This window comes from Eumetopias jubatus, unplaced genomic scaffold (genome assembly GCF_037043125.1).
Source record: "Eumetopias jubatus isolate StellerSeaLion01/CBP00866 unplaced genomic scaffold, mEumJub1_p1.0 scaffold_5, whole genome shotgun sequence".
In the NCBI taxonomy this organism is placed as follows: Eukaryota; Metazoa; Chordata; class Mammalia; order Carnivora; family Otariidae; genus Eumetopias; species Eumetopias jubatus.
Window position 1 is genome coordinate 54,462,461 of NW_028274811.1, and position 27,565 is coordinate 54,490,025.

At 36.3% G+C, this 27,565-nt stretch overlaps 1 protein-coding gene and 1 pseudogene across 2 annotated transcripts in view; both read left to right on the top strand.

Annotated features, from left to right (window-relative positions):
• Positions 1-27,565, top strand: part of FCHO2 (FCH and mu domain containing endocytic adaptor 2) — a 120,132-nt gene that overhangs the window by 45,685 nt on the left and 46,882 nt on the right. For both annotated transcript variants that reach the window (XM_088023345.1, XM_028089651.2), the window contains 4 exons: positions 3,945-4,049; positions 10,713-10,811; positions 11,732-11,828; positions 24,857-24,901. In XM_088023345.1, the coding sequence (XP_087879471.1) occupies positions 3,945-4,049; positions 10,713-10,811; positions 11,732-11,828; positions 24,857-24,901 (346 nt within the window). The remainder of the gene's footprint in view (positions 1-3,944; positions 4,050-10,712; positions 10,812-11,731; positions 11,829-24,856; positions 24,902-27,565) is intronic.
• LOC114198286 (U4 spliceosomal RNA) lies at positions 23,845-24,000 on the top strand (annotated as a pseudogene).

Here is a 27,565-nt window from a genome sequence, read left to right on the forward strand (position 1 = left end):
GCATGTGGCTGTCCAATTTTCCCAACACCATTTGTTGAAGAGACTGTCTTTTTTCCATTGGACATTCTTTCCTGCTTTATTGAAGATTAGTTGACCATAGAGTTGAGGGTCCATTTCTGGACTCTGTTCTGTTCCACTGATCTATGTGTCTGTTTTTGTGCCAGTACCATACTGTCTTGATGATGGATGACAGCTTTGTAATAGAGCTTGAAGTCTGGAATTGTGATGCCACCAGCTTTGCTTTTTTTTTTCAACATTCCTCTTGCTATTTGGGGTCTTACCTGGTTCCATACAAATTTTAGGATTATTCCATTTCTTGAAAAAAATTGATGGTATTTTGATAGGGATTGCATTAAATACGTAGATTGCTCTAGGTAGCGTGGACATCTTCACAATATTTGTTCTTCCAGTGCATGAGCATGGAACATTCTTCCATTTCTTCAGGTCTTCCTCAATTTCTTTCATGAGTATTTTATAGTTTTCTGAGTACAGATCCTTTGCCTCTTTGGTTAGATTTATTCCTGAGTATCTTATGGTTTGGGGTGCAATTGTAAATGGGATCAATTTCTCTTTCTTCCGTCTTGTTGGTGTATAGAAATGCCACTGATTTCTCTGCATTGATTTTATATCCTACCACTTTACTGAATTCCTGTATGAGTTCTAGCAGTTTTCCACACAAATTACCATATTATCTGCAAAAAGTGAAAGTTTTACTTCTTTGCCAATTTGGATGCCTTTTATTTTTTATTTTTGTCTGATTGCGGAGGCTAGGACTTCTAGTACTATGTTGAACAGCAGTGGTGATAGTGGACATCCCTGCATGTTCCTGATTTTAGGGGAAAAGCTCTCAGTTTTTCCCCATTGAGTATGATATTTGCTATGGGTTTTTCATAGATAGCTTTTATGATATTGAGGTATGTACCCTCTATCCCTACAGTGTGAAGAATTTTAATCAAGAAAGGATGTTGTACTTTGTCAGATGCTTTTTCTGCATCTATTGAGAGTATCATATGGTTCTTGTTCTTTCTTTTATTAATGTATTATATCACATTGATTGCGGATGTTGAACCAACCTTGCAGCCCAGGAATAAATCCCACTTGGTCGTGGTGAATAATCCTTTTAATGTACTGTTGGATCCTATTGGCTAGTATTTTGGTGAGAATTTTTGCATCCATGTTCATCAAGGATATTGGTCTGTAACTCTCCTTTTTGATGGGGTCTTTGTCTGGTTTGGGGATCAAGGTAATGGTGGCCTCATAAAATAGTTTGGAAGTTTTCCTTCCATTTCTATTTTTTGAAACAGCTTCAGAAGAATACGTATTAACTCTTCTTTAAAAGTTTGGTAGAATTCCCCTGGGAAGCCATCTGGCCCTGGGCTCTTTGTTGGGAGATTTTTGATTACTCCTTCAATTTCCTTAGTGGTTATGGGTCTGTTCAGGTTTTCTATTTCTTCCTGGTTCAGTTTTGGTAGTTTATACTCTCTAAGAATGCATCCATTTCTTCCAGATTGTCTAATTTGCCTGCATATGGTTGCTCATAATACGTTCTTATAATTGTATTTCTTTGGTGTTGGTTGTGATCTCTCCTCTTTCATTCATCATTTTATTTATTTGGCTCGTTTCTCTTCTTTTTGATAAGTCTCGCCAGGGATTTTTCAATCTTATTAATTCTTTCAAAGAACCAGCTCCTAGTTTCATTGATCTGTTCTACTATTCTTTTGGTTTCTATTTCATTGATTTCTGCCCTGATCTTTATTATTTCTCTTCTCCTGCTGGGTTTAGGCTTTATTTGCTGTTCTCTCTCCAGCTCCTTTAGTTGTAGGGTTAGGTTGTGTATTTGAGACCTTTCTTGTTTCTTGAGAAAGGCTTGTATTGCTATGTACTTCCCTCATTCTTGTACAGACTGAAAATACAAGTAGTTGGTAGAAGAAGCTTAAGTCTCTTGATTATACACACACACACACACACACACACACACACACACACACACATCTGTCTCCCAGATAGCCAGAGGAAACCCAGATAACCACACCTTTAAAATTTTTTTCTCAAATCTAGCAAATTTCTCTCTGCTTCCTATGAAAATACTTAGTAAATTTCAAATAACCATCTCATCTAATTGTTATGTGTTTAAGCAAGGCCAGGATGTTAGAGGAAGTATACTAACAGTAGTATAAATAATGTCAAATGGCCTGAGACAATGGAAAAAGAGTTAAAAAAAAAAATCCATAGGAGCAAACTAGAAAATCAGTATAGGTTTTACCTACTTACTCTAGGGATGGAGAACTCAGTACAACTGTCAGATACAATAACAACAAGATTCAGTTATATATCCTCCTGATGGTGTTGCTTTTAGAAACCATAATAATAGCAGATACCATTAATTTTGTATATTTAACTATATGCCAGTCCCTTTCCCAGTCATTTTACATAAGTTACATTTCATCACTGCTAAACCTTTAAAAAAATAGGTGGTATTCTTCCCATTTTAGGAATTAGGGAACTATATAAAACTCTTAGACAGAGTCTTCTGGCTCTAAAAGCAGTTCTCTTTATGCTACAAGATAAAGTGGCATCCTATATTATTTATTTAAGAATGCAGGAAAGCATGGAGCATATGTGTTTACTAGAATGTACATAGTTATATTTTAAGGAGCATACAGAGGGGCCTTTGTAAAGAGTAGAACTCTACATTTCTTGCCAATCCCAACCTTTCAGGTAAACCCAGCTTCTGTTTCTGCTTCTTATTTCTAGACTGCTGACCGTAGCTAGAGAGGATTACGTGGTGTTTGGATTGCATGTACACGAATTCTGTTTTCCAGCTTCACTGAGCCCTCAGTGACTCTTAGGAGTATTTTTACTCATCTAACATCATCTGTTGTACCTTCTATAACCCTGGCTTGAAATGTTTCTCATTCTTGTGAAGCTCCTAGCCCTACCCTACTCTTCTTCACTCTTAGCAGACCATCTCTTACTCATCAAGAAAATTGAGATATTTATATCTTCTCTTTTTTTGATCTTCCTTAGACTCTTAATTTCTATCAACACTCCTTACTCCCCAAGCTTCCCATGTCCAAATTGATCAGTACTTTGAAAATAGTCAAGTTTCTGGATAACCATATGTCTGCTTGAACCTACAAGTTCCACAAACTCTTTCTTCTTCTTCAGTGTATATCGTCCATAGAATTTATCTTTACTTCTGTGGCTTTGTTGCTTTCTGCTGTTTTCTAGGTAAAAATAGGTTCTACTACTTTCATGAAGTCCTTGAGGAAAAGATCCCTGTATAATTTGTCTTCATATTCCTCGTTGCCTAATATTTAATATATTAAGTTTTAATTGAATACGTAATTCTGATAAAACTTGAGTTATAATAATGCAATAACAATTTTTTAATAATAGAAATCTTGAAAAAATTAGGCAAAAATATAAACAAATTTATAGATTTATTGGAGCATAATGGAAACTGAGAAACATCAAAGAATGATTTCTCAACTTTTGAACTGCCTTTATAATTATTAATCAGACAGTAAATGGAATAAGTCTATGTCGTGGGAGGAAGGAAGACTTGCAGGTGTGGAAAAGAGTGTCAAGCATATTCTGATGGTATTGTCACATTTTTGTTGATTGAATTCTTAGAAACACCATACTATTATAATGTGGTTATATGATATTAGTCTGGGTTATAAAATGAGAGTATTTAACTTTTCAAAGCACATTCCATCAGACAGGAGAATCAGCATTTAATTTCTGCGTTATTCTGTGGCTATAATAAAAATATTACTAATGAGGAAAAAGGTGTTAAAGTTAGTTTATGTCATATTGGGCTCACCATAGGCCTCATCCCTTAAAATGCATTGAAATAGTTATTTCAAATGAACTTATATATCAGGAAAGAAAACAGGTCATTGTATAGTTAAAGTGTTTTTGTTTTGTTTTTGTTACAGGCAGCTGTTAAATCTAAGAAAGCTACAGATACCTATAAACTTTATGTGGAGAAGTATGCATTAGCAAAAGCCGATTTTGAACAGAAAATGACAGAAACAGCTCAGGTTGGTATTTTTAAGCTTTAAATCTAAAACAGGATATTTGTTTTACTGATACAAATAATATAATTCTTGTGTCAAATAATTTTTTAGTCTGTTTTATTAATGCTGTTTTAAAGATACACATCTTGTTTTGGAGATCGAGGACCAAGATGCAATAACTATGACATAAGGGATTATTTAGGTGTATCAGAAGAGGCTGTTTCAAGAGAATTGGGGCAAGTGAGGATATTGGTAGATGATGAAAACAGGGCTGATTGTTAGTTAGCCTTATGTATGAATTTTAAAATTGACTTCTGCTTAAGAAAAAACTGGAAATGATTCATTGCTGAGAATATAGCCATTAACAAAGAATCAAGAATCCCTGCTCCTCATAGAACTTCCATTTTAGTTAGGGAGGACAGACAAAAAAGTCTGTTTCCCATAAACTTGGGATCATTTATATCCCATTTGATGTTCTTAGAGCCTTAATTAAAGGCCTAGGTTTAAGATGGGTACCTTTTATGAATCATACCTAAAACTCCTACCCCCACCCTCTTGTACTTTTTTCTTGTTTTGTTTTTCTCCTTAGCACCTATTACCATGTAATATGCCATGAATGTTGTTTACTCTTATCAGTCAGGATAGGCTGGGTATGCTGAGGTGATGAAACCCCCATATCTCAGTGGCTTACAATAGCAAGGGTTTGTTATGTTCTTATTCATCATGGGTTGGCTGTAGCTATTCTGCTTATTCTTTACTCTGCTGTTGATGCTGGTGAAGAAACCTCTTCTTAGAACATTATTCTTAGTCATCATATTTGAATGTAGTGAGGCACACTGGTTCTTCTACCCATGTTTTTTTTTATCGTCTATCTTCCTCCACTAAAATATAAGTTCTGTGATAACAGGGGTTGATTTGTTTATTATTTCCTCACCACTTTTAAAATAGCTTCCAGCTCATGGTAGGCATTCAATAAGTGTGAAGAAGGACTTAATGATATGCCTTTTTAGATTCTAGGAAGTCTTCCTGCTTGGAGTGATGAATGATTCACATCTGAGAAATCAAAAGGCTTTCATGCTTGTTTGCAGGCATATATGCATCTGTCTTTACTTGCCATGTTGCAGGCACTGTGCTAGTTGCTGGGTATATAACAGTATATACATAAATAAAATATCTCCCTGCTCTAGGTGGAGTATACAATATAGAGGAGGGAGGCAAACATTAAATACATGATTAAATATAAAGTTATGATGAATTATTAAACCTGTTACAAGAGAAAAGAAGGATTCTATGAGATGGAATAATGGAGCAACCTAATTTGATTTGGATTTAGGAGTTAGGAAAGGCTTTTTTGGAAAAGTGAGATTTTTTTTTTTATTAAAGATTTTATTTATTTATTTGAAAGAGAGAGAATGAGAGATAGAGAGCACGAGAGGGAAGAGGGTCAGAGGGAGAAGCAGACTCCCTGCCGAGCAGGGAGCCTGACGCGGGACTCGATCCCGGAACTCCAGGATCATGACCTGAGCCGAAGGCAGTTGCTTAACCAACTGAGCCACCCAGGTGCCCATGGAAAAGTGAGATTTAAAACTGAGACTTGAGGGGCGCCTGGGTGGCTCAGTTGTTAAACGTCTGCCTTCGGCTCAGGTCATGATCCCAGGGTCCTGGGATCGAGCCCCACATCAGGCTCCCTGCTCAGTGGGAGGCCTGCTTCTCCCTCTCCCACTCCCCCTGCTTGTGTTCCCTCTCTCGCTGTGTCTCTCTCTGTCAAATAAATAAATAAAATCTTAAAAAAAAAAAAAAATACAACTGAGACTTGAAGAATGAGTAAAGAGACACATTCTAAGGCATGAGTGTTCCAGGTATTGAGGACCCCTGGATATAAGACCCAGAGGTATGAAAAAGCTGTTGAATTGTAGAAAGCAAAGAGTGCTTACTGAAACTGAGTGAAGAGAGAGAGTGGGAAGAAGTAAAAGAGATAGGGAAGGACAAGGCTCTATAGTAAGGGTTTATTTAGGTTTTCTTTTTTTTCTTAAGATTTTATTTATTTATTTGAGAGAGAATGAGATAGAGAGCATGAAAGGGGGGAGGGTCAGAAGGAGAAGCAGACTCCCCACTGAGCAGGGAGCCTGATGCGGGACTCAATCCCAGGACTCCAGGATCATGACCTGAGCCAAAGGCAGTTGCTTAACGAACTGAGCCACCCAGGCACCCCTTATTTAGGTTTTCTTAAGAGCAGTTGGAAGAGGGTTCCCCTTCTCCACATCCTCACCAACATTTGTTGTTTCCTGTCTTGTTAATTTTTGCCGTTCTAACTGGTGTAAGGTGGTATCTCATTGTGATTTTGATTTGTATTTCCCTGATGGCTAATGATGTTGAACATTTTTTCATGTGTCCAAATCCCAAGAAGTTAGAAATAATCTCAAAATTTTTAAAAAGAAAGAGAATAGGACGTAAGTCAAATAAAGGAGAGAAAAATTAAAAAAAAAAAAAAAGAAGTTGGAAGACCCTGAAAGATTGTATGCAGCATGGGGCTCGATCCCAGTACCCTGGGATCATGACCTGAGCCGAAGGCAGACGCTTAACCGACTGATCCACCAGGCGCCCCCCTGATCTGCATTTTAAAAGATAATTTTGTGGAGCATGGATTATAGTAGGGCCAAACGAAAATCAAGAGTCTAGTTTGGAAGGAGAGTATAGTGGTCAGGTGAGGATGAGGGGCTGTGTGGTAGTTGAAAGAGAGAATTGAGTGTGTTTGGAGATGGCAGGGGTTGGAGGATGGGGGGATTATTGGGGAGATCAGGATCTCTTCTGGGTTTTGGCTTGTAAGGTCGTGTGGTTAGAGATGAATGGGAAAGACTAGATGAAGAACTGTTATGTTAGTTTGAGGGGTTGGAAGGGGATCAGATGTTCCATTCTGAACATGTTATATTTGAGCTGCCTATACCTAAATGGAGACATCATGTGGGCAGTTGTGGAAGATCCAGATAATCTGGGCTGGGGATAATGTTCACAGTCCTTTGTTTACAGGTCTGAAATCCAAAAGCTCTAAAAACCGGAAGTTTTTTTTCTGTAATTCATTTGGCAGCAAAACTTGACCACAACTAATGTAAGGCTATTAATTTTATCCTACCAACATCGAATATACATGTTTTCCTTTAGAAATATTAACGTGTTTGATACAGAGATGCCACTGCAAATCCTGCTTGCAGTATACGGTAACAACACCACATTACCTTTATTTTAAAAATTCAAAATGTTTGAACTCTGAAACATCTGGTCCCAGAGTTTTGAATGAAGGATTATGAGCTTGTGTAAAATAAGGGCTTGCCAGTACTCAAAGCCATAATGACATCATCTTTCAGTAGAGTGTAGGGAAGAAAGGGCCAAGCTCTGAGAGACTCATCATTGACAGTTTGGTAAAAGAAGGGATGCTGAGACCCAAGTAGGAGAGGCCAGACAAGGAAGAAAACTGGGAAGTATAATGTCATGGCAGCTGGGAAATGATAGTATTTCAAGAAGGGTTTAGTTAATTGTAATAAATGAGCCTCTAACTCTAGTGAGAGAAAAAACTTCAATTTCTATAGCAACCAGCATTATTGTAGACTTCAGCAAGCGTTCTTTTGGCTTTTGAATCCTTAGGAACACTTGTTTATAAGACAATTACTGGTTCATTAATTTTGCATCAGTGTGATTAGTTTCTGTCAGAAAATGTGTACCTTTCAGCTATTTAATTTGGAAAAATTAGAATTTGCTAGAGTCAGTTTTTTATTCGTTCCTATTATTTTATAAAAGTGTTCTGAAAGAATTTTGAGCGCTCATCTTTCCCTCTCATTTCTTTCTATTTTTTCATTACTTTTTTTTTTTCCACATTGGCATTTTGTTTATTCTGGTACTTCCAAGATGGGGACATTAATATATTTGAGCAGATGTATAACCATGCTGCTTTTAAGTAAAGGTGATGGTTTACTGTGCTAATGTGTGTATGTTTGTTCTCTCTCATGTTCCCTCTTCGTCTCTGTCTGTCTGTCAGACTAGTACAACGGCAAAATGGGCTATCATTTCTTAATGGATAGTATACTTTAAATTTTAATTTCAGTTATTTAGAAGTGAAAAGAATTCTTTTACATTTCCATCTTTCTTTGTTCCAGGCCAAGCATGTTGACCTGATTCACTGTCAGTCTAGTGAAAATCAGATTTGGGTGACAGGACCTATATTTACTAGTGGGAAAAGAAGTTGAGTCTGTGGGATGAAGGAGGTTAGGATTTATTTGGAGTACTGTGATTTAATTATTTTCATTTGGGGTTAGGAAAAAACATTAAAATTGTGAATTTTCTTTGTTTATGCTTTCTACTATTATTTAATGACACTTAAGAACTGGAAAGAATATGAAGATTTTGTTTAAACAGATGGCTCATTCAAGGAAGCTTTGAGATTTGCTTAAACAACAACTTCAGATTAGGGACTTTTAGTATTAGGGTGCTTTTATGTATTAGAGTGGCTGACAGAATTGTACTTTTAATTTTTTATTTTTATTTATTTATTTTTTTAAGAGAGAGAATATGTGAGTGGAGCCGGGGGAGGGACATACGGGGAGAGAGAATCCCAAGCAAACTTCCCATTGAGCGTGGAGCCTTTTGTGAGCCTCGATCTCAGAACCCTGAGATCATGACCTGAGCTGAAATCAAAAGTCAGATGCTTAACCGACTGAGCCACCCAGGCGTCCCCAAAATTGTACTTTTTAAAAAAATTAATGTAAGAATACATATGAATGTGGTGAATTTGAAATTGCAAGGAGGAAAAGTCTGATTTGTTCAAGAAAGTTCATTTATTTATATCCAAATACTAGAGACTATAGTCCCATTGTTGAATTACTCTATGTTTAGTCATCACTAATTCTGAGGAATTGTGATATTTAGCAGATCCGCTACCCCCCCAAAAAAAACCCAGCACAGTTTCTAAATTGCATCTAAATCACGCTTTGAGTTTTTGTGTGGCTTCATGCTTCAAGATATTTTTAAATAATTAAGGATATGTCTTATTCAGTGTAGCTCTTTCAAAAGAGAATGAAGGTGGCACAGTTTTCTTGGAATTAGGGCTTATCCGTATGAAATTTGTGGCTGTTTGACCTAGCTTTTCTGGATTTGGGTCTTAACCAGTCTGTGAGAAAATATCTTATTCATTAAATTGCAGAAATTTAAGCTGAAGGCAAATTCTTATAATAGGAACATAAAATAGAATCATGCTTCTGTGGGTATTCCTCACTTCTTAAGAAAGTAATTCAGAATCTTGAAATTCTCATTGATTTGGTCAAATTTAGTGAAAGCAAGACATTTTAACTCCACCATTTCTCATGAATAAAATTGATTGAAGTTTTTGAACTATTGTTACATTATTGCCAAAACTATAATTTCACCATTACTGATTTTTTTTAAAAAGTTCAAACCCTTGTGATCAATGAATATGATCATTTAGCTTAGTGATTTTCTGATCACATAACTCAGTGCTAAAGAAAATTGTGTATTAAATATGGGGTGAGGAAACTTAATTTGATAATCTAATCTAACCAGAAAAAATAACAAGGCATTTAGGCCTATTCCTTAGAACTGATTAAATTTGAAAAAAAAAAAGGGTAATCAGGTTTGTGCAGTCGAAATGACAAATGTATTTTGTTTGAAAATAGCTAGTTCAGCATTTCCCAAATCCTGTTTTGAGGAATAGTATTGTTGTGTGAGATATCAATAGATACTCAGAGAAGAAGAAAAACACAAAGGACTGTGTGGTCAAAGAAATTTGGAAAACACTGGGTTAAGCAAAATGAAACATGTTTTATTTCAGTATTTCTTAGGCTTCTTAATTTGTTTATTGGAAACCAAGTCAAGCAGTGGTTTTCTTCCCGGGGAATAAATATCAGAATGACCTGGGAATTTTTTCCAAACAACATTCTCATCTTTTTCCACTCCCATTCCCCAGGGCATAGTAGAGGATCTATGCATTCTATAGTTTGAAAACATTTTCCTGGTGACTGGATGTATCCCCACCTTCTGTTGAGAACTGCTGAGATGGAGTATACAGCCTTTTCTATATTTCTTTGACCATAGATTACCTCTTTTGAAGGCCATGTATTAATATTTCAAGGATTAGAAAGACACTTTGAGAGTCTTCGGGCTAGATTATAAAGTCTTCAGAAGTAAACAGTAGCTTTTGCTCTGCCAACTAACTGCTCTTCAGTTGGAAACACTTCTGCCTTGGCTTTTGTGACACTTCTCATTTGGATCTCCTTCCAATTTTCTGACTGTAATTATAGATTTTAATTGTGGTGTCTTCAAACTCTGAACAAGTTCATACATGCCTGAGAAATGGCATAACAAAAAGTTAATATATTAAAAAGTTAAACATTTCCGTATATTTATTGGATCCATTTGTCTAGAAGTATTGTTAAACATTACATAATAATGTTAATTCACTAAATTTGGTTAGCTGTATTGAGATGATTTAAAAGGTCTTTTGATTGCAGGGGCATCTGTCTGGCTCAGTGGTAAAGCATGTGACTCTTCATCTCAGGGTCAAATTTGAGCCCCACGTTGGGTGTAGAGATTACCTAAAAAAATAATAATGTTAAAAAGTTTTGATTTCAGAGTGTGTGTATTTTTTATGTATATATGTAACTTTTCATATTTGTTTTCCAGAAGTTTCAAGATATTGAAGAAGCTCATCTCATTCACATAAAGGAAATTATAGAATCCTTGTCAAATGCTGTAAAGGAAATTCATTTGCAAATAGCCCAGGTAAGTTTTTCCTTTTGTTGAAGAACTGATTCATGAAAATTTTATGTTCATTTATGACTCTTTAAAAATCCAAAACTCAATTTTTTTTTTAGATAAATATACATTCAGGTAAGAATGTGTATTTACATGTATTAAATTTAAAATAAACTGGATTTTTTGGGACTCCTGCGTGGCTCAATTGGTTAAGCGTCTGCCTTCAGCTCAGGTCATGATCTCAGAGTCCTGGGATTGAGCCCCGTGTTGGGCTCCCCACTCGGCAGGGAGTCTGGTTCTCCCTCTCCCTCCCTCTTGTGCTCGCTTGCACTTTCTCTCAAATAAATAAAGTCTTAAAAAAAAAAAAGAACTTGTACTTAGAAATTTTCCAAAAATAGGGGCTCCTGGCTGGCTCAGTTGGTGAAGCATGTGATTCTTGATCTCGGGGTTGTGAGTTCGAGCCCCACGTTGGGTATAGGAATTACTTAAAAACAAAAAAATCTTTAAGAAAAAAATTTTTTTCCCCACAAATATAAAAGCAATTTAATTATGACAGTTTGGAGTGCATGAAATAGAGTAAAGATGAGGTCTGGTATTTTTTATTATTAAGGATCTAAAAATTATTAGAGATCTATATAAGTTTTAATTTATCATAAGAATTATGTGTCTAAAGCATTCAAAGATGAGGATAGTAAACTTCCTTGACTTCTAAAGACTGTGGGGCTGTATCTTCAGGGGTTCATGTAAACTGGTTGATACCCACAGGTCTACTAACACTACAAGGTAACAGAGCATGTTAGGTAAATGAAAGCTCTCAAAGGCTTTGGGTCAAAAAAACCCACATATTTTAGTGCAAGGAATTTTAATTTCTTTGTGCAAGTTTTGTCTGAAATACAATAAGAATTTTTGATGGAAAAAGAAAAAATATCTTCATTTCATTTTAATAGGTCCATGAAGAATTTATAAATAACATGGCTAATACTACAGTTGAAAGCTTGATTCAAAAATTTGCTGAGTCAAAAGGCACTGGGAAGGAAAGACCTGGTAAGATGACAAACTCTGGGGGCGCGTGGGTGGCTCAGTTGGTTGAGCATCTGCCCTCAGCTCGGGTCGTGATCCCGGGGTCCTAGGATCGAATCCCACGTCAGGTTCTCTGCTTGGCAAGGAGCCTGCTTCTCCCTCTGCCTGCAGCTCTGCCTGCTTGTGTTCTCTCTCTCTGTCAAATAAATAAAAATAACATCTTAAAAAAAAAAAGATAAACTCTGTAAGTAAATGTATACAAATCTCGCATCTAGCAACAAATATATTTTAATTTCCCAAACTGCAAAGTGGAGCTTAGGAGATACCTAAAAATCTGTAAAATACCAAGTATCATTTACTTTGTGTCCGATGATATGTTAAATTAATATTTTTATTCTGGCCTCTAGTGGTTAATAATTTAATATTAAAGTGGTTGTTATAACCTTAATTAATATGTTGTCATTTATTTACATTTTTCAAAGGCTTAGCAACAGAAGCCCAGTTTATTATTTTTATTTTTTTATTTTTAATTAAAAAAATTTTTTTAAGTTTATGGACGTTGACACAGTGTTATGTTGGTTTCATGTGTGCAACATGGTGATTCACCTTCTCTGTGGGTTATGCTATGCTCACCAAAAGTGTAGCTACTACCTATCACCATACAACACTATTGCAATATCATTGTCAATATTCCCTATGAACAGAGGCATTTTAGTAAGAGGAAGGTGGGAGAGAATATTGAGCCCTCAGAGCATTGAGGTCAACAGAGAACTTTTCATAAAATTTAATAACTTGTAAAATTTTCTTATATATATATTTGTTGCATACATATGTTGACTATATATATATGTTGGATATACATATATATATATGTTGAATATATTACCTATATATTTGTTGCATGCTCTAAAACATTCAATGTTTTACACACTGGAGATAACCAGTGAACAAATGAATACAGGAATCCTGGTTCCTGTTTTATGAACAAATAATGACAGTATCCTGAATCTTTAACTTTTAATAAGCATGTTATGATCTATCAAATGTACTAAGCCCATTGTCTTGCTCTGCTCAGCATAGTCTTCCAGATTTCTTGATTTTGTTTATTGGTTATGATACCATGTTCTTGTAAGATATTTGTTTCACTCTACAGGTAAAAATAATTCAGCCTAGTAAAGAAAATACGGTTTGGAATTCAGGAAAATGGTTAAGTGATTTGTCAGGAAGTCTGGGAGCCATTTTTCTTTAGTGCAGTTCCCAGAACTAAGGCTTGTAACCTAAATCTTCACTTTTTCTATTCAGATTTTATTAATTTTCATATCATTGGTTCACTTAATATTTTTCCCTTCAAATTTTCTTTTCATGCTTTCTCTACCTACCTGTTCAATTGCAGCATTTTGTTTCTGAATACTGGGACAGTAGAGATTTCTTCTCTAATCCATTTTACATGTTATACATCACATTCATATTTTGACTATACAATTATGAACTTATAATTGCACTACTCCTAAATCTTTGACTTTTCATTATAGACAGAATGAAATTTAGGCTCTGGATTTGGATTTAAAGCTTTTCAGGATCTGCTCTGACTAGTCTTTAGTTTTTCTGTTATTAGCCTTCACTGTAGCCAACTGGAACTGCTTGCTGTTTCCTATACATGCCCCTTTTCCTTCTTGGTACCTTAGTTGCCCTTATATTCTTATTCTAGGAAATGCTATATCCCATTTCCTTCCTGCTCCACATCTTCCTATTTGTCAAGCAAATAAACTCTTAAATACCCAGGTCATTTGCTACTTCCTCCATCGAAAGTGCCAGAGAACTTGAACTGTACTTTTTTCCCCTCCTTTGTTATTGGTGCTGTCTACCTTAAATTTTAATAATTGTGCAGATGTGAATAAAAGTTCTGTATTTGATTCATCTGTTTATCTTCTTTATGGGTGAACAGTACATTTTGGTTGAGTGAGTGAACAAATGGACATATCATAGTAAAGGTAGGATGTTGGGAAGGTTGCAGTGGATAGATTTGCTATTGCTATTAGAAGAGTCTTGGTGAGGACTAGTACATAATTATGGTTAAAGTTTAGTGAGACTTACTCTCTGCCATGTAATGTGCCAACCACTTTGCAGGCAAATTTTGATCTTCAACAGCTGTTTGAAGTAGGTACTATTATTCTCATTTTAAAGATGAGGGAAATGTTGAAAGGTTAAATGATTTGCCGAAGTTAGTACATGGCAGAGCAGATGGTAAAATGCCAGGATTCTTGACACCAGGGCCTGTGCTTTGGAGAAATTAGAATAGAACTGAGTAAGTTCACATATATAAAGAGAATGAGGATGTTGAGATATGTAACTACAGAAAAGTGTTAAACCCTAAAATTCCTTATAAAGAGATTAAATTATGGGGCGCCTGGGTGGCGCAGTTGGTTAAGCGTCTGACTCTTCACTTTGGCTCAGGTCATGGTCTCAGGATCGTGAGAGCAAGCTCTGTGTCAGGCTTTGTGCTGGGTGTGGAGCCTGCTTAGGATTCTCGCTCTCCCTCTGCCCCGACCCCCTGTCTCGCTCTAAAAAAAAAAAAAAAGATTAAATTTTAAGTGAAGACCAGTTAAGAGAGGTAAAAACAGTTGGAGAACAAATACAGTTTTTATATAGAGCATTGAGAAGTGCTGATAGATAAAAGCAAAGCTGTATTGCCCGACTAAAAGTGCCTTAGAACACTAAACAAGATCAGTAAATTGTATTATTATCGGTATCCTGTTTGTGACATTATGTTGTAGTTTTGCAAAATGTTATCATTGCAGGAAATTGGGCAAAGTGTACAAGGAATCTCCCTGTATTTTTTTTTTTTTTACAACTGTCTGAATCTAATTATCCTAATAAAAATTACAGTTATTTTAGGGGCACCTGGGGGTCTCGGTTGGGTGTCTGGCTCATGGTTTTGCCTTGGGTCATGATCTCAGGGGTCATGGGATCGAGCCCCAAGTCCAGCTCTGTGCTCAGCGTGGAGTTCACTTGGGATTCTCTGCCTCTTCTTCTGCCCCTCCCCCAGCCTGTGCTTGAACATGCTCTCTCTCTCTCTAAAATAAATAAAATCTTTTTAAAAATTTCAGTTATTTTTTTATCTGTAGTATTACTTAGCCCTGTAGTTTGTGGTCTGTTCTTTACTAGCAGTGAAATTTTTAAGCCTCATTGCTCTCATCTGTAAAGTGGGGATAATAATAGTATTTCTTCATGGGGTTCTGAGGGTTATATGAGATAATGTAACATTTATTGAATACTTAAGTGCTATGTTAAAACTAATACATTTCTGATAAGTAGGTAGCTACTAATAGATACTGTTTCTTTTATAAATTTAAATTTACTGGCCTCCGGATATATTGTGACATGTAGAAGATCCCTGTAGCTAAATGGTAAGGCCAGGAATGGTGATGACATGGACTTTCTTGGAATAATCACTAAGCCAAGAATTAGGTGACTGTTTTAGGGTGACTGTTGACACTGTGACTATAAATGACTGATTTTCAAAAAAAGTGATCCTAGAACTAACTTTAAAAAGAAAGAATGGTGTCGGAGTGGAGTGGGTGGAATAAATATTACTTCTCTAGTTGGCTTGCTATGGGTGACTAGTTAATAGCTCTTTCTTTGTATTTGTTCAGCTTATGGGCACCTGAACAAATTGAGTCTGGGGGCCTGTTTCAGTGATGAAAATTTTGTGTTTCTCAGAAAAATAATATACTTAAAAATTTGCATTTGATTGTATGGAATTCATAGACTTAAAGGATTTTGTTTTGTGAGATGTATTCTAACATTCAATTGTGTGAACTGCTAATTGCTGTTAATATTTTATTTCTCTTGTTTTGTAAGGGCCTTCTCTGGTGGATGAATTCCTTCTTAAACTAGTTTTCATCCTGTGGGATTTATATTTTAAAAAGAAAACAAGGTTGTTAAAAAATTTATATATCTAAAAATTAACCTATTTTTCTTGTGCTGAAAAATGACCATTTTTTCTTTAGTTATTCAAAGATACAACCTTTAACTTTATGTCCAATTTTCCTATGTAAATCAAACACTTTGAGAACATTAAAACTTTTTTTCCTATTCATTGAGACTATTTTTATACTACTTATTATATGAAGTGCTGTTTTTGTCATTACTTTTTAAAAAATTAAGATGGGGCACCTGGGTGGCTCAGTCAGTTAAGCGTCTGACTCTTGGTTTCAGCCCAGGTTGTGATCTCAGGGTTGTGAGATTTGAGCCCCCATGGGGCTCCATGCAGAGTCTGCTTGTCCCTCTCCCTCTCCCCATCTCCCCACTCATGCACGCATGCACGCACACACACTCTCAAATAAAGAAAATCTTTAAAAAAATAAAAAATTAAGATATAATTGACATATAGTATTGTATTAGTTTTAGATGTGCAATGTAATGATTTGATGTATGTATATGAGAAATGATTACCAAAATAAGTTTTAACATACATCCCTACACAGTTATTTTCCTGGTCATGAGAACTTTTAAGAACTACTTTCTCAGCAGCTTTCAAATACACAATACAGTGTTGTTAACTGTAGTCACCGTGCTGTATTATTATTACATCTCCAGGACTTATAATAGAAGTTTGTACCTTTTGACCATCTTTAATCATCTCACCCACTCTTCACTCCCCAACTCCCACTTTTAGCAACCACCAATCTGTTAACTGTATCAGTGAGTTTGGTTTTCTTTAGATTCCACATATAAGTGAGATCATACAGTATTTGTTTTTTTCTGACTTAATCACTTAGCATTATGTCCTCAAGGTCCGTTCATATTGTTGCATGTGGCAGGATTTCTTTCTTTTTTTTTAATGGCTATGTAATTTTCCATTGTATATATACAACACATTTCCTTTACCCAGTCAGTGGACAGTTAGGTTGTTACGCCAACTTGGCTATTGTAAATAAGGCTGCAGTGAACATGGGAGTGTATATATCTTTTTGAGATAGTGATTTTGAATCCTTAAGATAAATAGCTACAAGTGGAATTGCTGGATCATATGGTAGTTCTATTTTTAAGTTTTTGAGGAACCTCCACACTGTTTTTGTCATTACTTTTTAAGTACTACTGGCTCTTCTGGAGTTAGAGTCAGTGTAAGTAGATGCTTTGAATATCAAAGTGCCTGTGGTCTGAAGAGTTATGAATAAACAGGTGTTTTTTAATTGTGAATATCTTTCTGTGTTCTAATGACATCCTAGTATGTCTGGCCATTCTCATGTAGTTTAATTGCCAAAGGAAATTAAAACCATATTTTTGGAGTTTCCTGTTTTATAGTCATTCTGCTAATTTTGCTGTATGCTTTTTATAATTCATGAAAGTTAAGCAAGTTTCCATTTATAAGAAACAAAAGGATAAATAACCTAAAAAGTTGGTAGGCCAGTATATAATATGTTTAAATAAAAGATTTTGCTTAAAAACTTACCTGTATTTTCATTATATGATAATATAGGTTTATAGCTCTCATTTGAGGACTTCCAGGGATTATGCTGTGTAAAGATAAAAATATGAAAATCCTGAGAAAGGTACACATGAAAAACAGCCACAAATGAAAAAGGAAAAATAAGATTCCTGTGGTCATACTGGCTAAATGAAATTGATTGATTAGTTTAAATACTTGGAGAATTTTAGCTTCTATATTATGTTTATTATTTTATTTTTTTTTACAGATTTATTTTATTTTATTATTTTTTAAAGATTTATTTATTTATTTGACAGAGAGAGACAGCAAGAGAGGGAACACAAGCAGGGGGGAGTGAGAGAGGGAGAAGCAGGCTTCCCAAGGAGCAGGGACCCTGATGCGGGGCTCCAACCCAGGACCCTGGGATCGTGACCTGAGCCGAAGGCAGACGCTTAACTGACTGAGCCACCCAGGCGCCCCAAAGATTTGTTTATTTTAGAGAGCGCGTGCGTGTGAGGGCGTGAGTGGGGGGGGCAGAGAGAGAGGGAGAGAGACTGTTATGCAGACTCCTTGCTGAGGGTGGAGCTCAAAGTGGGGGGGCTCTCTCCCAGGACCCTGAGATCACGACCTGAGCTGAAATCAAGTTGGACACTTAACTAAGCCACCCCAGCATCCCTATGTTTTTTATTTTAAAATATAGGGTAAAGCAAATAATTTTTTAAAAATCTAAGGTCATCTTTCTGTAGAGCTCTCAAGGATTTGGAATAATGCCAAATGTACAAATAGAGCTTCCTACCACTCCCCCGACCAAAGTGTTCTTTTTTTTTTAAATCAGAGAAGCAAAGTGCTTGTGTAGAAAGCAAAATTAAAAATAGCTAAGAAGAGACAAAAGACCCACAGACCACACCAGTTAGGTTGTGATTTCTTGCGTTTCCTATTTCATAGCTTGGGGGAATGACTTAGAGGAATCCTCCTCTTTCATGATGATGATTAGGAAAGAAGATAATGTAGATTAGCACAAATAGAGAGTAAAAGAAAAGAGCTCTCTAAAAAAGTAACATAGAGGGCACCTGGGTGGCTCAGTTGGTTAAGCGACTGCCTTCGGCTCAGGTCAGGATCCCGGAGTCCCGGGATCGAGTCCCGCATCGGGCTCCCTGCTCAGCAGGGAGTCTGTTTCTCCCTCTGACCTTCTCCCCTCTCATGCTCTCTCTCTATCTCATTCTCTCTCTCAAATAAATAAATAAAATCTTAAAAAAAACAAAAAAAGTAACATAGAAAAGTAACATAGAAAAAAACTTCTGTGAAGAAGTATACGTTTACCTGTTGTATCTAGCCACTCAGGGCAGAGGCATAGAACTCTGCCCGTGGGATGTATATGGAACCTGATAATGATTTTCTTCTATATCTTTTAGAGCAGGAATCAGCAAACTGTGGCCATTGAGTTAAGTTTGGTGCTGCTTATTTTTGAGTTGGGTTATAGCAGCTTGTAGAGACTTACAAGCAAAGAATTTGGTTTACGTTTTTAAATGATTGGGAGAAAAAATCAAGAGAGTATTTTGTAATGCACAAAAAGTAGAAAATTCAGATATCATTGTCCATAGAAGTTGTTTTGAACAGTCGCACTTACTTGTTTGTGTATTGTCTGTGGCACCTTTCGTACTATAACAGCAGAGGTCAGGAGTTGTGACAGATGTTATAGCCCACAAAGTCTAAAATACTCACTGTTTCACTCTTTGCAGAAAATATTTGCCTACCCCTGTGTTAGAAAGTATACTTTCTATGGGATGTAGTAGTAGGTGTGTCATACTGCATTGGAATTGTGTACCTCATAATAGTATATAATCTTTTTTCAAAAGCTGATTCTGCTCTTCTTTTTGGGTTCAGAAATGATTTATTCTGATACCTTGCACTAACTCCATCTGCAGTCATATCACAGCATAGTAATTCATTCTTATAATAATAATCCTAAATTGTGAAGTAAAGATTAAAATGTGAGCAGGCTTTGTTTAAGAAAAGCTTATTTCATTAATTTGAAGTAGCCACTAAAAATGTTAAATGTATAAACACTGGCAGCAAAATAGAAGTAAAAAAGTAAGGTAAGCTGATTACAGTTTTTACATGTGCATAATAACAAGGGCAGAGTTTTAGTCCTTTTTGCAATATGTAAAAAGCTAGCTTAAACCACTTTGAACTTAAAAGGAAATTTATTGGAAAGAAACTGAGATCTCCAAAATCAGGAATATAGCCAGGCTGCAGAAGGAAACCTAAACCTGTAGGAACCCTAAGTATCATTTTTCCTTCATTCTGTTTATTTCTACTGCTTTATTTTTTTCTTTGCACAATGGCTTTCTTTGTTTTTCCAGGCATGTGACATAAGGTGACCTCTCTGTAATTTCTAGGTATTTCTATTTGTTCTTTAATTGCAGCCACAGCTCAGAATTAACCCAGGTTTTAGTCCCTTTACAGATTTCTGGGAGAAATAATCTGGTCCAGGTAATCTTGGATCAGGTAATTTTTCTAATTTAGTCAGTTCTGACTAGGTCATATAGTATAAACATGGCTTCTGTACCACTTGTGGAGAAGGGGGAAGTTCCCAGGAAAGAGATAGAGTGAGCTGGGTATAATCACCCTAGGTTTTATCAGTATCACAGAGGGTAAAAACATGACTCAGTCTAGGAGGTATGTCAGATATGGAGGTAGTGTCAGATTTTGGATATGTAGGAGATTATATTTCACTGTTAAGATTCTGTGTTTGGAGAACTAGATGAAATTTTGAAAGTTTATGAAGTTTTACAGTGACTGAAATTTCAGTATTGAAATTGACTATTTTTCATTTAAGACCGTGGTTCCTAAGTTTGCCTCATCACTGATTCTTAAGCCTTGGGAACATACGAGAATCAGTAGTGGAAATTTTTCTTTTCCTTTTCATTTCTCCCTTCTTCCTTACTTTTTCTGTCTCTGTGTCTCCCTCTTGGTACCCCCCGCCAGTCTCTTTTTAAAAAAAATGTATAGACAGTTCACTGCCCCAGAAATTCTGATTTCAGTGGTCTAAGGTGGTGGATCCTTGATACCACTATATTTTAAAACTTATCGGAGTCTAATGTGCAGCCATTGTTCAGAATCCATAGCATTTTATCACTGGATGCTTGTTATAAATTCAGAATCTCAAACCCTACCCAGGCCTACTGAAAAAGGATCTGCATTTTATTTATTTAAAGAATCTGCATTTTAATAAGATCCCCGGGCAGCTTATATATAGAGTAAAATTGGAGAAGCACTGTCTAGAATTAGTGAATTATCTGGCAATGGACCCAAGGGTTCCCTCAGACTGTAGTTCTCGAAGTGTGATCCCAGGACCATCTACAGTCACATGGGAGTTTGTTAAAAATGCACATTCTGAGCATCAACCTAGACTTTCTGAATAGGACACTGGGGAGATGGGGGCAGCAATTTGTGATTTAATGAGCTCTCTAGATGATTCGTAAGCAGGGAGCATTGCACTAGGAGATTCAAGTAGGTATTGGGATTTGGAACCACTGGATTGAGAGAATTCTTTCTACAAGCTCTTTATTAAAAGAAATACTCCTGAAGTGAAGGGGAATTAATGTTGCAACTTAACTTTCAAATGATTTAACAAGCTAAAAAAGAAAAAAAAACTGTATGTGTGTATGGGTATTTGTAGAGAAAGGAAAAGCAAATAACGGCAAAAGGTTATTTTCTACCATAGCATTTATGAAAATGATATGACCTAGGGGGACCTATCCAGGTCGCTCAGTCGGTTAAGCGTCCGACTCTTGATTTTGGCTGGGGTCATGAGTCTTGGGGTTGTGGGTTCCAGCCCTGTGTTGGGCTCCGTGCTCAGCAGGGAGTCTCCCTCTGCCATGCCCTAGCTCATGCTCTCAATCTCTTTCTCTCTTTAAAAAAAAAAAAAAAAAGACATGACCTAAGTTCAAGTAGAGTAACTAGTTTAAGGTAATTAGCCAGCAAGCAGGTGGCAAAACCAGAACTTGAGCCTCCATGCCCTTTGTACATCACCATAAGCTGGAGTTTGATGTTGTTTTTCATGTTAGCTTGCCTGAGTTCACCGTCCCAGGCATCTAGGAATGTGGCTGTGTGGCATTCTACAGGCCCAGGAGCAAACTTGAAAATTTAGTCATTGACTTCCATTATTATGACTAACTCTCCCCTCCCCACCCCATCTCCTCCTTCCCTCCCACTCTCCTGTTGTCATAGTTCCCTCCCTACCCCCTCTTATCATCATTCTTAATATTAGACTTTGGGATCTGGGCATGTTCATACATTTTATTTTGGCTTCTAATAGAACCAAGTGTTCTATGTTTTGAGTTGGGCATATGCAGAAAAATGCTTGATTTGTGTAGCCCAGACTTACTATTTCAGTTTTCAGGCCAGTTATTAACTAGATAGAGTTGCAAATTTGCCCTGATTTAGAATTGGTTTCAAAACAGTGGGAACTATTAAGTGTTTTACTTTTTAAAATACTGTACCTCATCCATAAAATGTGTTGATTGAAGATTGCTGTTAAATTGTCTCTCCTCCTGTAATATTTCTTAAAAGTTTTGATCCAAATTAGAATTGGATGAATTCTTTAGGTTGTTGACTTTCTCTTTTTTTTTTTGTAGCAATAATTTATTCCTACCTGATGATTAAAGAAAAATCCTCTGTAAGAATTGTTTTACTTTATTGTTGACCTCGTGGAGGTCTGCCTTTAATTGAACTCATGATGGCATTTTTATATAATGTGTAAAAGAGCATCCGGAGACAGAGCCAACATGGTCTTATTTGCTTTTATACAAATTAAATTGCCCTTGTGGCCCAGCCTAAAATCTAAGTGCTAAGAGCAGTTACTTATTTTGACAACAGAATTAATTGAGCCTAAAACAGTTGAGATTCCAGTTGTAGCAAACTATTCTTTCTGAGTCTCACTCTGGCTTTGGGACTGTCAAAAAAAGTAACTTGTCTTATGATTAAATAGCAGAATGATGGGCAGTGGACTTCATTTGAGGGAGATGCTGAATAAACTTTCTACTTGTGAAACATTTCAGAAGTGACATGCTGCAAGGGGGTCAGAATGCGCATTGATATCCAGCTGAGCTGGCAGCTGGCACAGAGCCAGGCATGCACAGCTTTGCTGTGTGAAGTGGCATGTGGAACATGTGCCATTCAATAAAGAAATATTTTTCATGCATGAGTTAATTTTTTAAAGGTATTTTTAGTTTTACTATACCAGAAACTTCACATTTCTGTCTTTAATAGAAAAGCTTATGTGCTGAAGGTACTCAGTGTAAAACTTTTATATGTATTTTACAATTTGAAAGGATCTGGCATCTTATATTTCAGAAATGTTTGTGATTTTGAACAGTTTATTTTTATTGGACATTTCCCTATTCCAAATGAATTTTAAGAGGGTGTTTAGAAAAGATAAAGGGAAAAGCAATTGAGATATATCTGGTATAGGAAAAAGGTTTTGTGAGAAGAAAGTGTACAATTCTGTTGGAGGGAACTTTGGTAGAGTTAAGGGGTGCCTTTGCTATTTCCATTTATATGAAAGCATCCAAAGATCTTAAAAATATATATATCATATTTGCTAAGATAATGTTATAAAAGTCTTTCTAGATACTCTATTTTAAAATATTTGTAAATAATGCAATTTGTTTGGTATTGATTTTTTGTTTTGTTTTTCCTCTCTAGAATAAGCCCATAGCCTGAGTAATTGATATTCTGTAAATAGTTACTGGGCACAGATTATGTGATACGTAACTGTAGGAGCTCTCAGATTTATTTGATAAGTTGTCATAGTCTCTTAAGGTTTATTAGTAAGTGATAAAGCTAATAATACATAATAAACTGTTGGTAATTTAGGTAGAGATATTTCATTCTTCATAATTTTTACATCAGCTAGTTGCTAATTATCAGATGGACATACTACAGTTCTTTACCTTTATAGATCTTTCAGTTTCATCTCTTTGTAAACTGTTAAGCCTCTAATGGATTTTTTTTTTTACAACAAGCTCAATATAATGAATTCTTAGCTTCCAGATTTGCAGAGTGGACTTGAAGTCTTTAAATTTTTAATTAGGCCATGTTCTGATTCTAAGGCTTTTTTGGATGGAAGTAGTGAATGTATTTTTTTCTTTTTTTTGGTCACATGATATATATCATAAGAATACTGTAGTAAGAAAGGTATTGCTAATTAATTGATTAGGACTTTATCAACTCACTTCTTTTGAGTTTTTTTAAAAGTATTTTGCTTATCCCTAAATGTTAAAGTACTGTATTTGAATAGAAACCGGAACTGAAGAAGTAGACCTTAGATTTGGGATCAGGAAGAAGGACATTTTAGCCAGTATTTTTAGGTGTTCCTACTTGTAGAGAAATCTTTCTTGTTAATCAGTGCCTTTCTTTTGTAATGGAATCATCAATGAGAACTCTGATTATGAACTATCATAGGTACAGTTAAACTTAACGTCTCAAAAGAACCAATAACAAAATCTTCCATTTTCTACTCTTCAAGCTCTATTTTTAAATTTTTTGAAATAATATGTTGAACCTATTACCATTCATAAGTTATTTCAGAAAAATACTGGACTTAGCTTTGTGCAGTGGCAGTATCATAGCCAATGAGGTTTATCCGAGGCACGATTATTGCTAATAGAAAAATACTGGACTTGCATAAATTTAAGTATTAAAAAACAGGGCTAAAATGACAGTTTAACAGAAGATAATTTTTTAGTCTGATACTTAGCTTTGGGGATGTTTCAGTAGAACAATGATTCATGCTTTTGCTAACTTTCTTACTACCTAAATAATTTAGTATTCCATGTAAATGAAATATACCATTATATGGGATTTAAGGCTAGTCTTAGCAGATCTGTTATTTTAGGGCTATTTTGTTTTTCACCTGATTTCTATTTTATCATCTTCTTCCTCTCTGTAGTCTATCCCTCATACCAGTGCTAAATTAATTTTCTTGTAAGCCACTTTGCAGGGGCATGTGTGTATCACCTCACATGAAAACTCTTCCCATTACCTGCAAACTACAAGTTCACATTCCTTGACCCACCGTACAGTTAGAGCATCACCACCTAGCTACTATGCAATTAGTGCATTTATTTATTCAGCAGATATTTGTTAAAGACCTATTATTTGCCAGTTCACAGTCGTCTACTAGACAGACAAATTCGCAAGCTTACATTCTAGTAGTATTTACTATGTTGGTCCCCCTGCCCTCCCTATTAACAAAACCAGGGATTCAGCAACTGCCTTTTATTATGCTTGTTTTCTCTCAAGTATCCTGCAAGCTCCTTGAAAGCAGAAACTACAGATTAGGTTTGTGTCTCCGGTTCTATAGTATCATATATAAAAGGTTTTCAGTAAATTGTGATCATAATAATAGGATCGTCTCAGTTTTTGTCACTGTTAGGATTATTTGAATTTTAAAATTATTGATATTTTAATTAATGCTATCAGATAACACTAGAACACATGTCAGGTCAGTTAAAAAAGCTGTAATGGGATCTGATCTGATTGCTTTCCATCAACTTGCCTTTTTTTCTTTTTAATTTTTACTAGCAGTTGTTCATCTGTTTTTTTGTTTGTTTAGGCCTCATTGAATTTGAAGAGTGTGACCCTGCTAGTGCAGTTGAAGGTAAGTTGACTACTTGTAATAGTGTTAACTAGCTAATATCTTCTGTTATTGAATAAGTAAAGAGTGGCTGTTATCCCTTGGTGTCAGCCTGTCTGTGGAGTGATACAGAACATCTGAATGTGGTTTCAAGACCTCCAGATAATATTCTTTACTTAATAAATAAACAGTAGGTTTGCCCAAAGGAATATTGAGTGTGTTAGAGTATATATCTTAAAAGATTAAATACAACATGTATTTATTTTCTTTTTTTTTTTAAGAAATTTAATTGTCTGCTGAGCTTTCTTTTTTTTTTTAGATTTTTATTTATTTAATTGACAGAGACACAGCGAGAGAGGGAACACAAGCAGGGGGAGTGGGAGAGGGAGAAGCAGGCTTCCTGCCGAGCGGGGAACCCGATGTGGGACTCGATCCCAGGACCCTGGGATCATGACCTGAGCCGAAGGCAGTCGCTTAACCAACTGAGCCACCCAGGCGCCCCAACATGTATTTATTTTCAAATATACATTGAGATTGTTTTCTTTATTTACATCCATTTTAAACATTCTCATCATAAATATGAAAATGATCACTACACATTTATGTATAAGACTTACTCTTTTTTTTTTTAAGTTTTTATTTTATTTATTTGACAGAGACACAGCGAGAGAGGGAACATAAGCAGGTGGAGTGGGAGAGGGAAAAGCAGGCTTCCTGCTGAGCAGAGAGTCCAGTGTGGGGCTCGATCCCAGGACCCTGGGATCATGACCTGAGCCAAAGGCAGACACTTAACGCCTGAGCCACCCGGGGCCCCAGTAGACTTATTCTAAAGTGAGAAACATTTCAGTAATTAATGAGGTTATATATTAATGTTATTATTACTGTCATTCAAAATGAGTGATGATGTGACTTGGAGAAAGGGTTCACAACCCTTCCTGTTTGTTTAAAGATATTATGCACCCAGTGTAGGGCTTGAGTTTACAACCCCAAGACCAAGAGTCCCATGCTCCTCTGACTGAGCCAGCCAGCTACCCCTCTTCCTGTTTAAATGGATGATTTTCATAGTATGAAACCTAAGAGATACCTATTTTTGTCATATTTTATGTATCTCACTTTGTGAGCTACTAGAAGTAATTTGAAAACAATCTTCTATTTTTTCTTCCAACATTTATGTAAGAATTTGGAGAAAAGGTTTGCTGTTGTGTATAAGGTTCTCATTGGAGAAATCAGGGGCTCTGGTGCCTAGACTTTTTTCTTTAAAATGGGGGTGGGGCAGGGAGGGTTAGAGGGGGAGAAAGAGAGGGAGAATTTTTTTTTTTCTTTCAAGATTTCATTTAAATTCAAGATCTCATATAGTGTAATATTAGTTTCAGGGGTAGAATTTAGTGATTCATCACTTGCATGTAATACCCAATTCTCATTACATCAAGTACCTTCCTTAATGCCCATCACCTAGTTACCCCATCCCCCCACTCACTTCCCCTCCAGCAACCCTCAGTTCCCTGTATCTAAGAGTCACGAGGCACCTAGGTGGCGCAGTCAGTTAAGCATCTGCCTTGGGCTCAAGTCATGATCCCGGGGTTTGGGATTGAGCCCTGCATCAGGCTCCCTGCTCAGCGGGGAGTCTGCTTCTCCCTCTCCCTCTGCCCATCCCCTCCCACTTGTGCACTCTCTCTCTCACTCTCTCAAATAAATAAATAAAATCTTAAAAAAAAAGGAGCCTCTTAGGGTTTGCCTCCCTCTCTCTTTATCTTATTTTATTTTTCCTTCCTTTCCCCTATGTTCACCTGTTTTGTTTCTTAAATTCCACATATGAGTGAAATCATATGGTATTTGTCTTTCTCTGACTGACCTAATTCGCTTAGCATAATACACTCTAGTTCCGGGAGAGAGAAAATCTTACGGAGGTGCCACAGCCAGTGTGGAACCCAATGCTGGGCTAGATCTCATGACCTGAGCTGAGATCATGACCTGAGTTTACAACCCCAAGTTGTAAAGTGGAGTGAGATCATGACCTGAGCTGAAATCAAGAGTTGTACGCTTAACCATCTGAGCCACCCAGGTGCCCTGGTGTCTAGACTTCTTATAGTTCCTAACTTCTTAAGTTCCTGTAAGCAATAATTATTTAAGTTCTCTGTACTTCAGCTTTCTTTGTTGTAAAATGTGGATAGTAGGGGCACCTGGGTGGCACCTCAGATCCTGATCTCAGGGTTGTGAGATGGAGCCCCACTTCAGGCTCTGTGCTCAGCTTGAAATTCCCTCCCTTCTCCCCCCCGCCCCACTGTACTCTCTCTCTCAAATAAATAACTGAAATAAAAAAAAAATTAGATAGTAAATAATACTCTGTGAGAAGAAAAAATGTATTTGAGTTTTAAAATATTATAACATGCTTATACAAATGTATGATTTAGGGAATTAGTTTTGTATGAAAGCAAGTACCCTGTTCTAAAACATCTGAATTATAATCCTGGCTATAGTATTTAGTAGCTGTATAACATTGAGTTAAAAAAACAAAAAACTACCCTTGAATTTCCTCATCTGTATGGTGCGGAGTTATCTTAGGTATGCCTGGCTGTCAGAGTAAGCAGCTAAGCTTTAAATGCTGAATTCCATCAACAATCAATAGCATGACTGATCTCTAAAAAATAAATTTGTCATGCAAGAAGAGGGAGGAAGAACTGCTATATT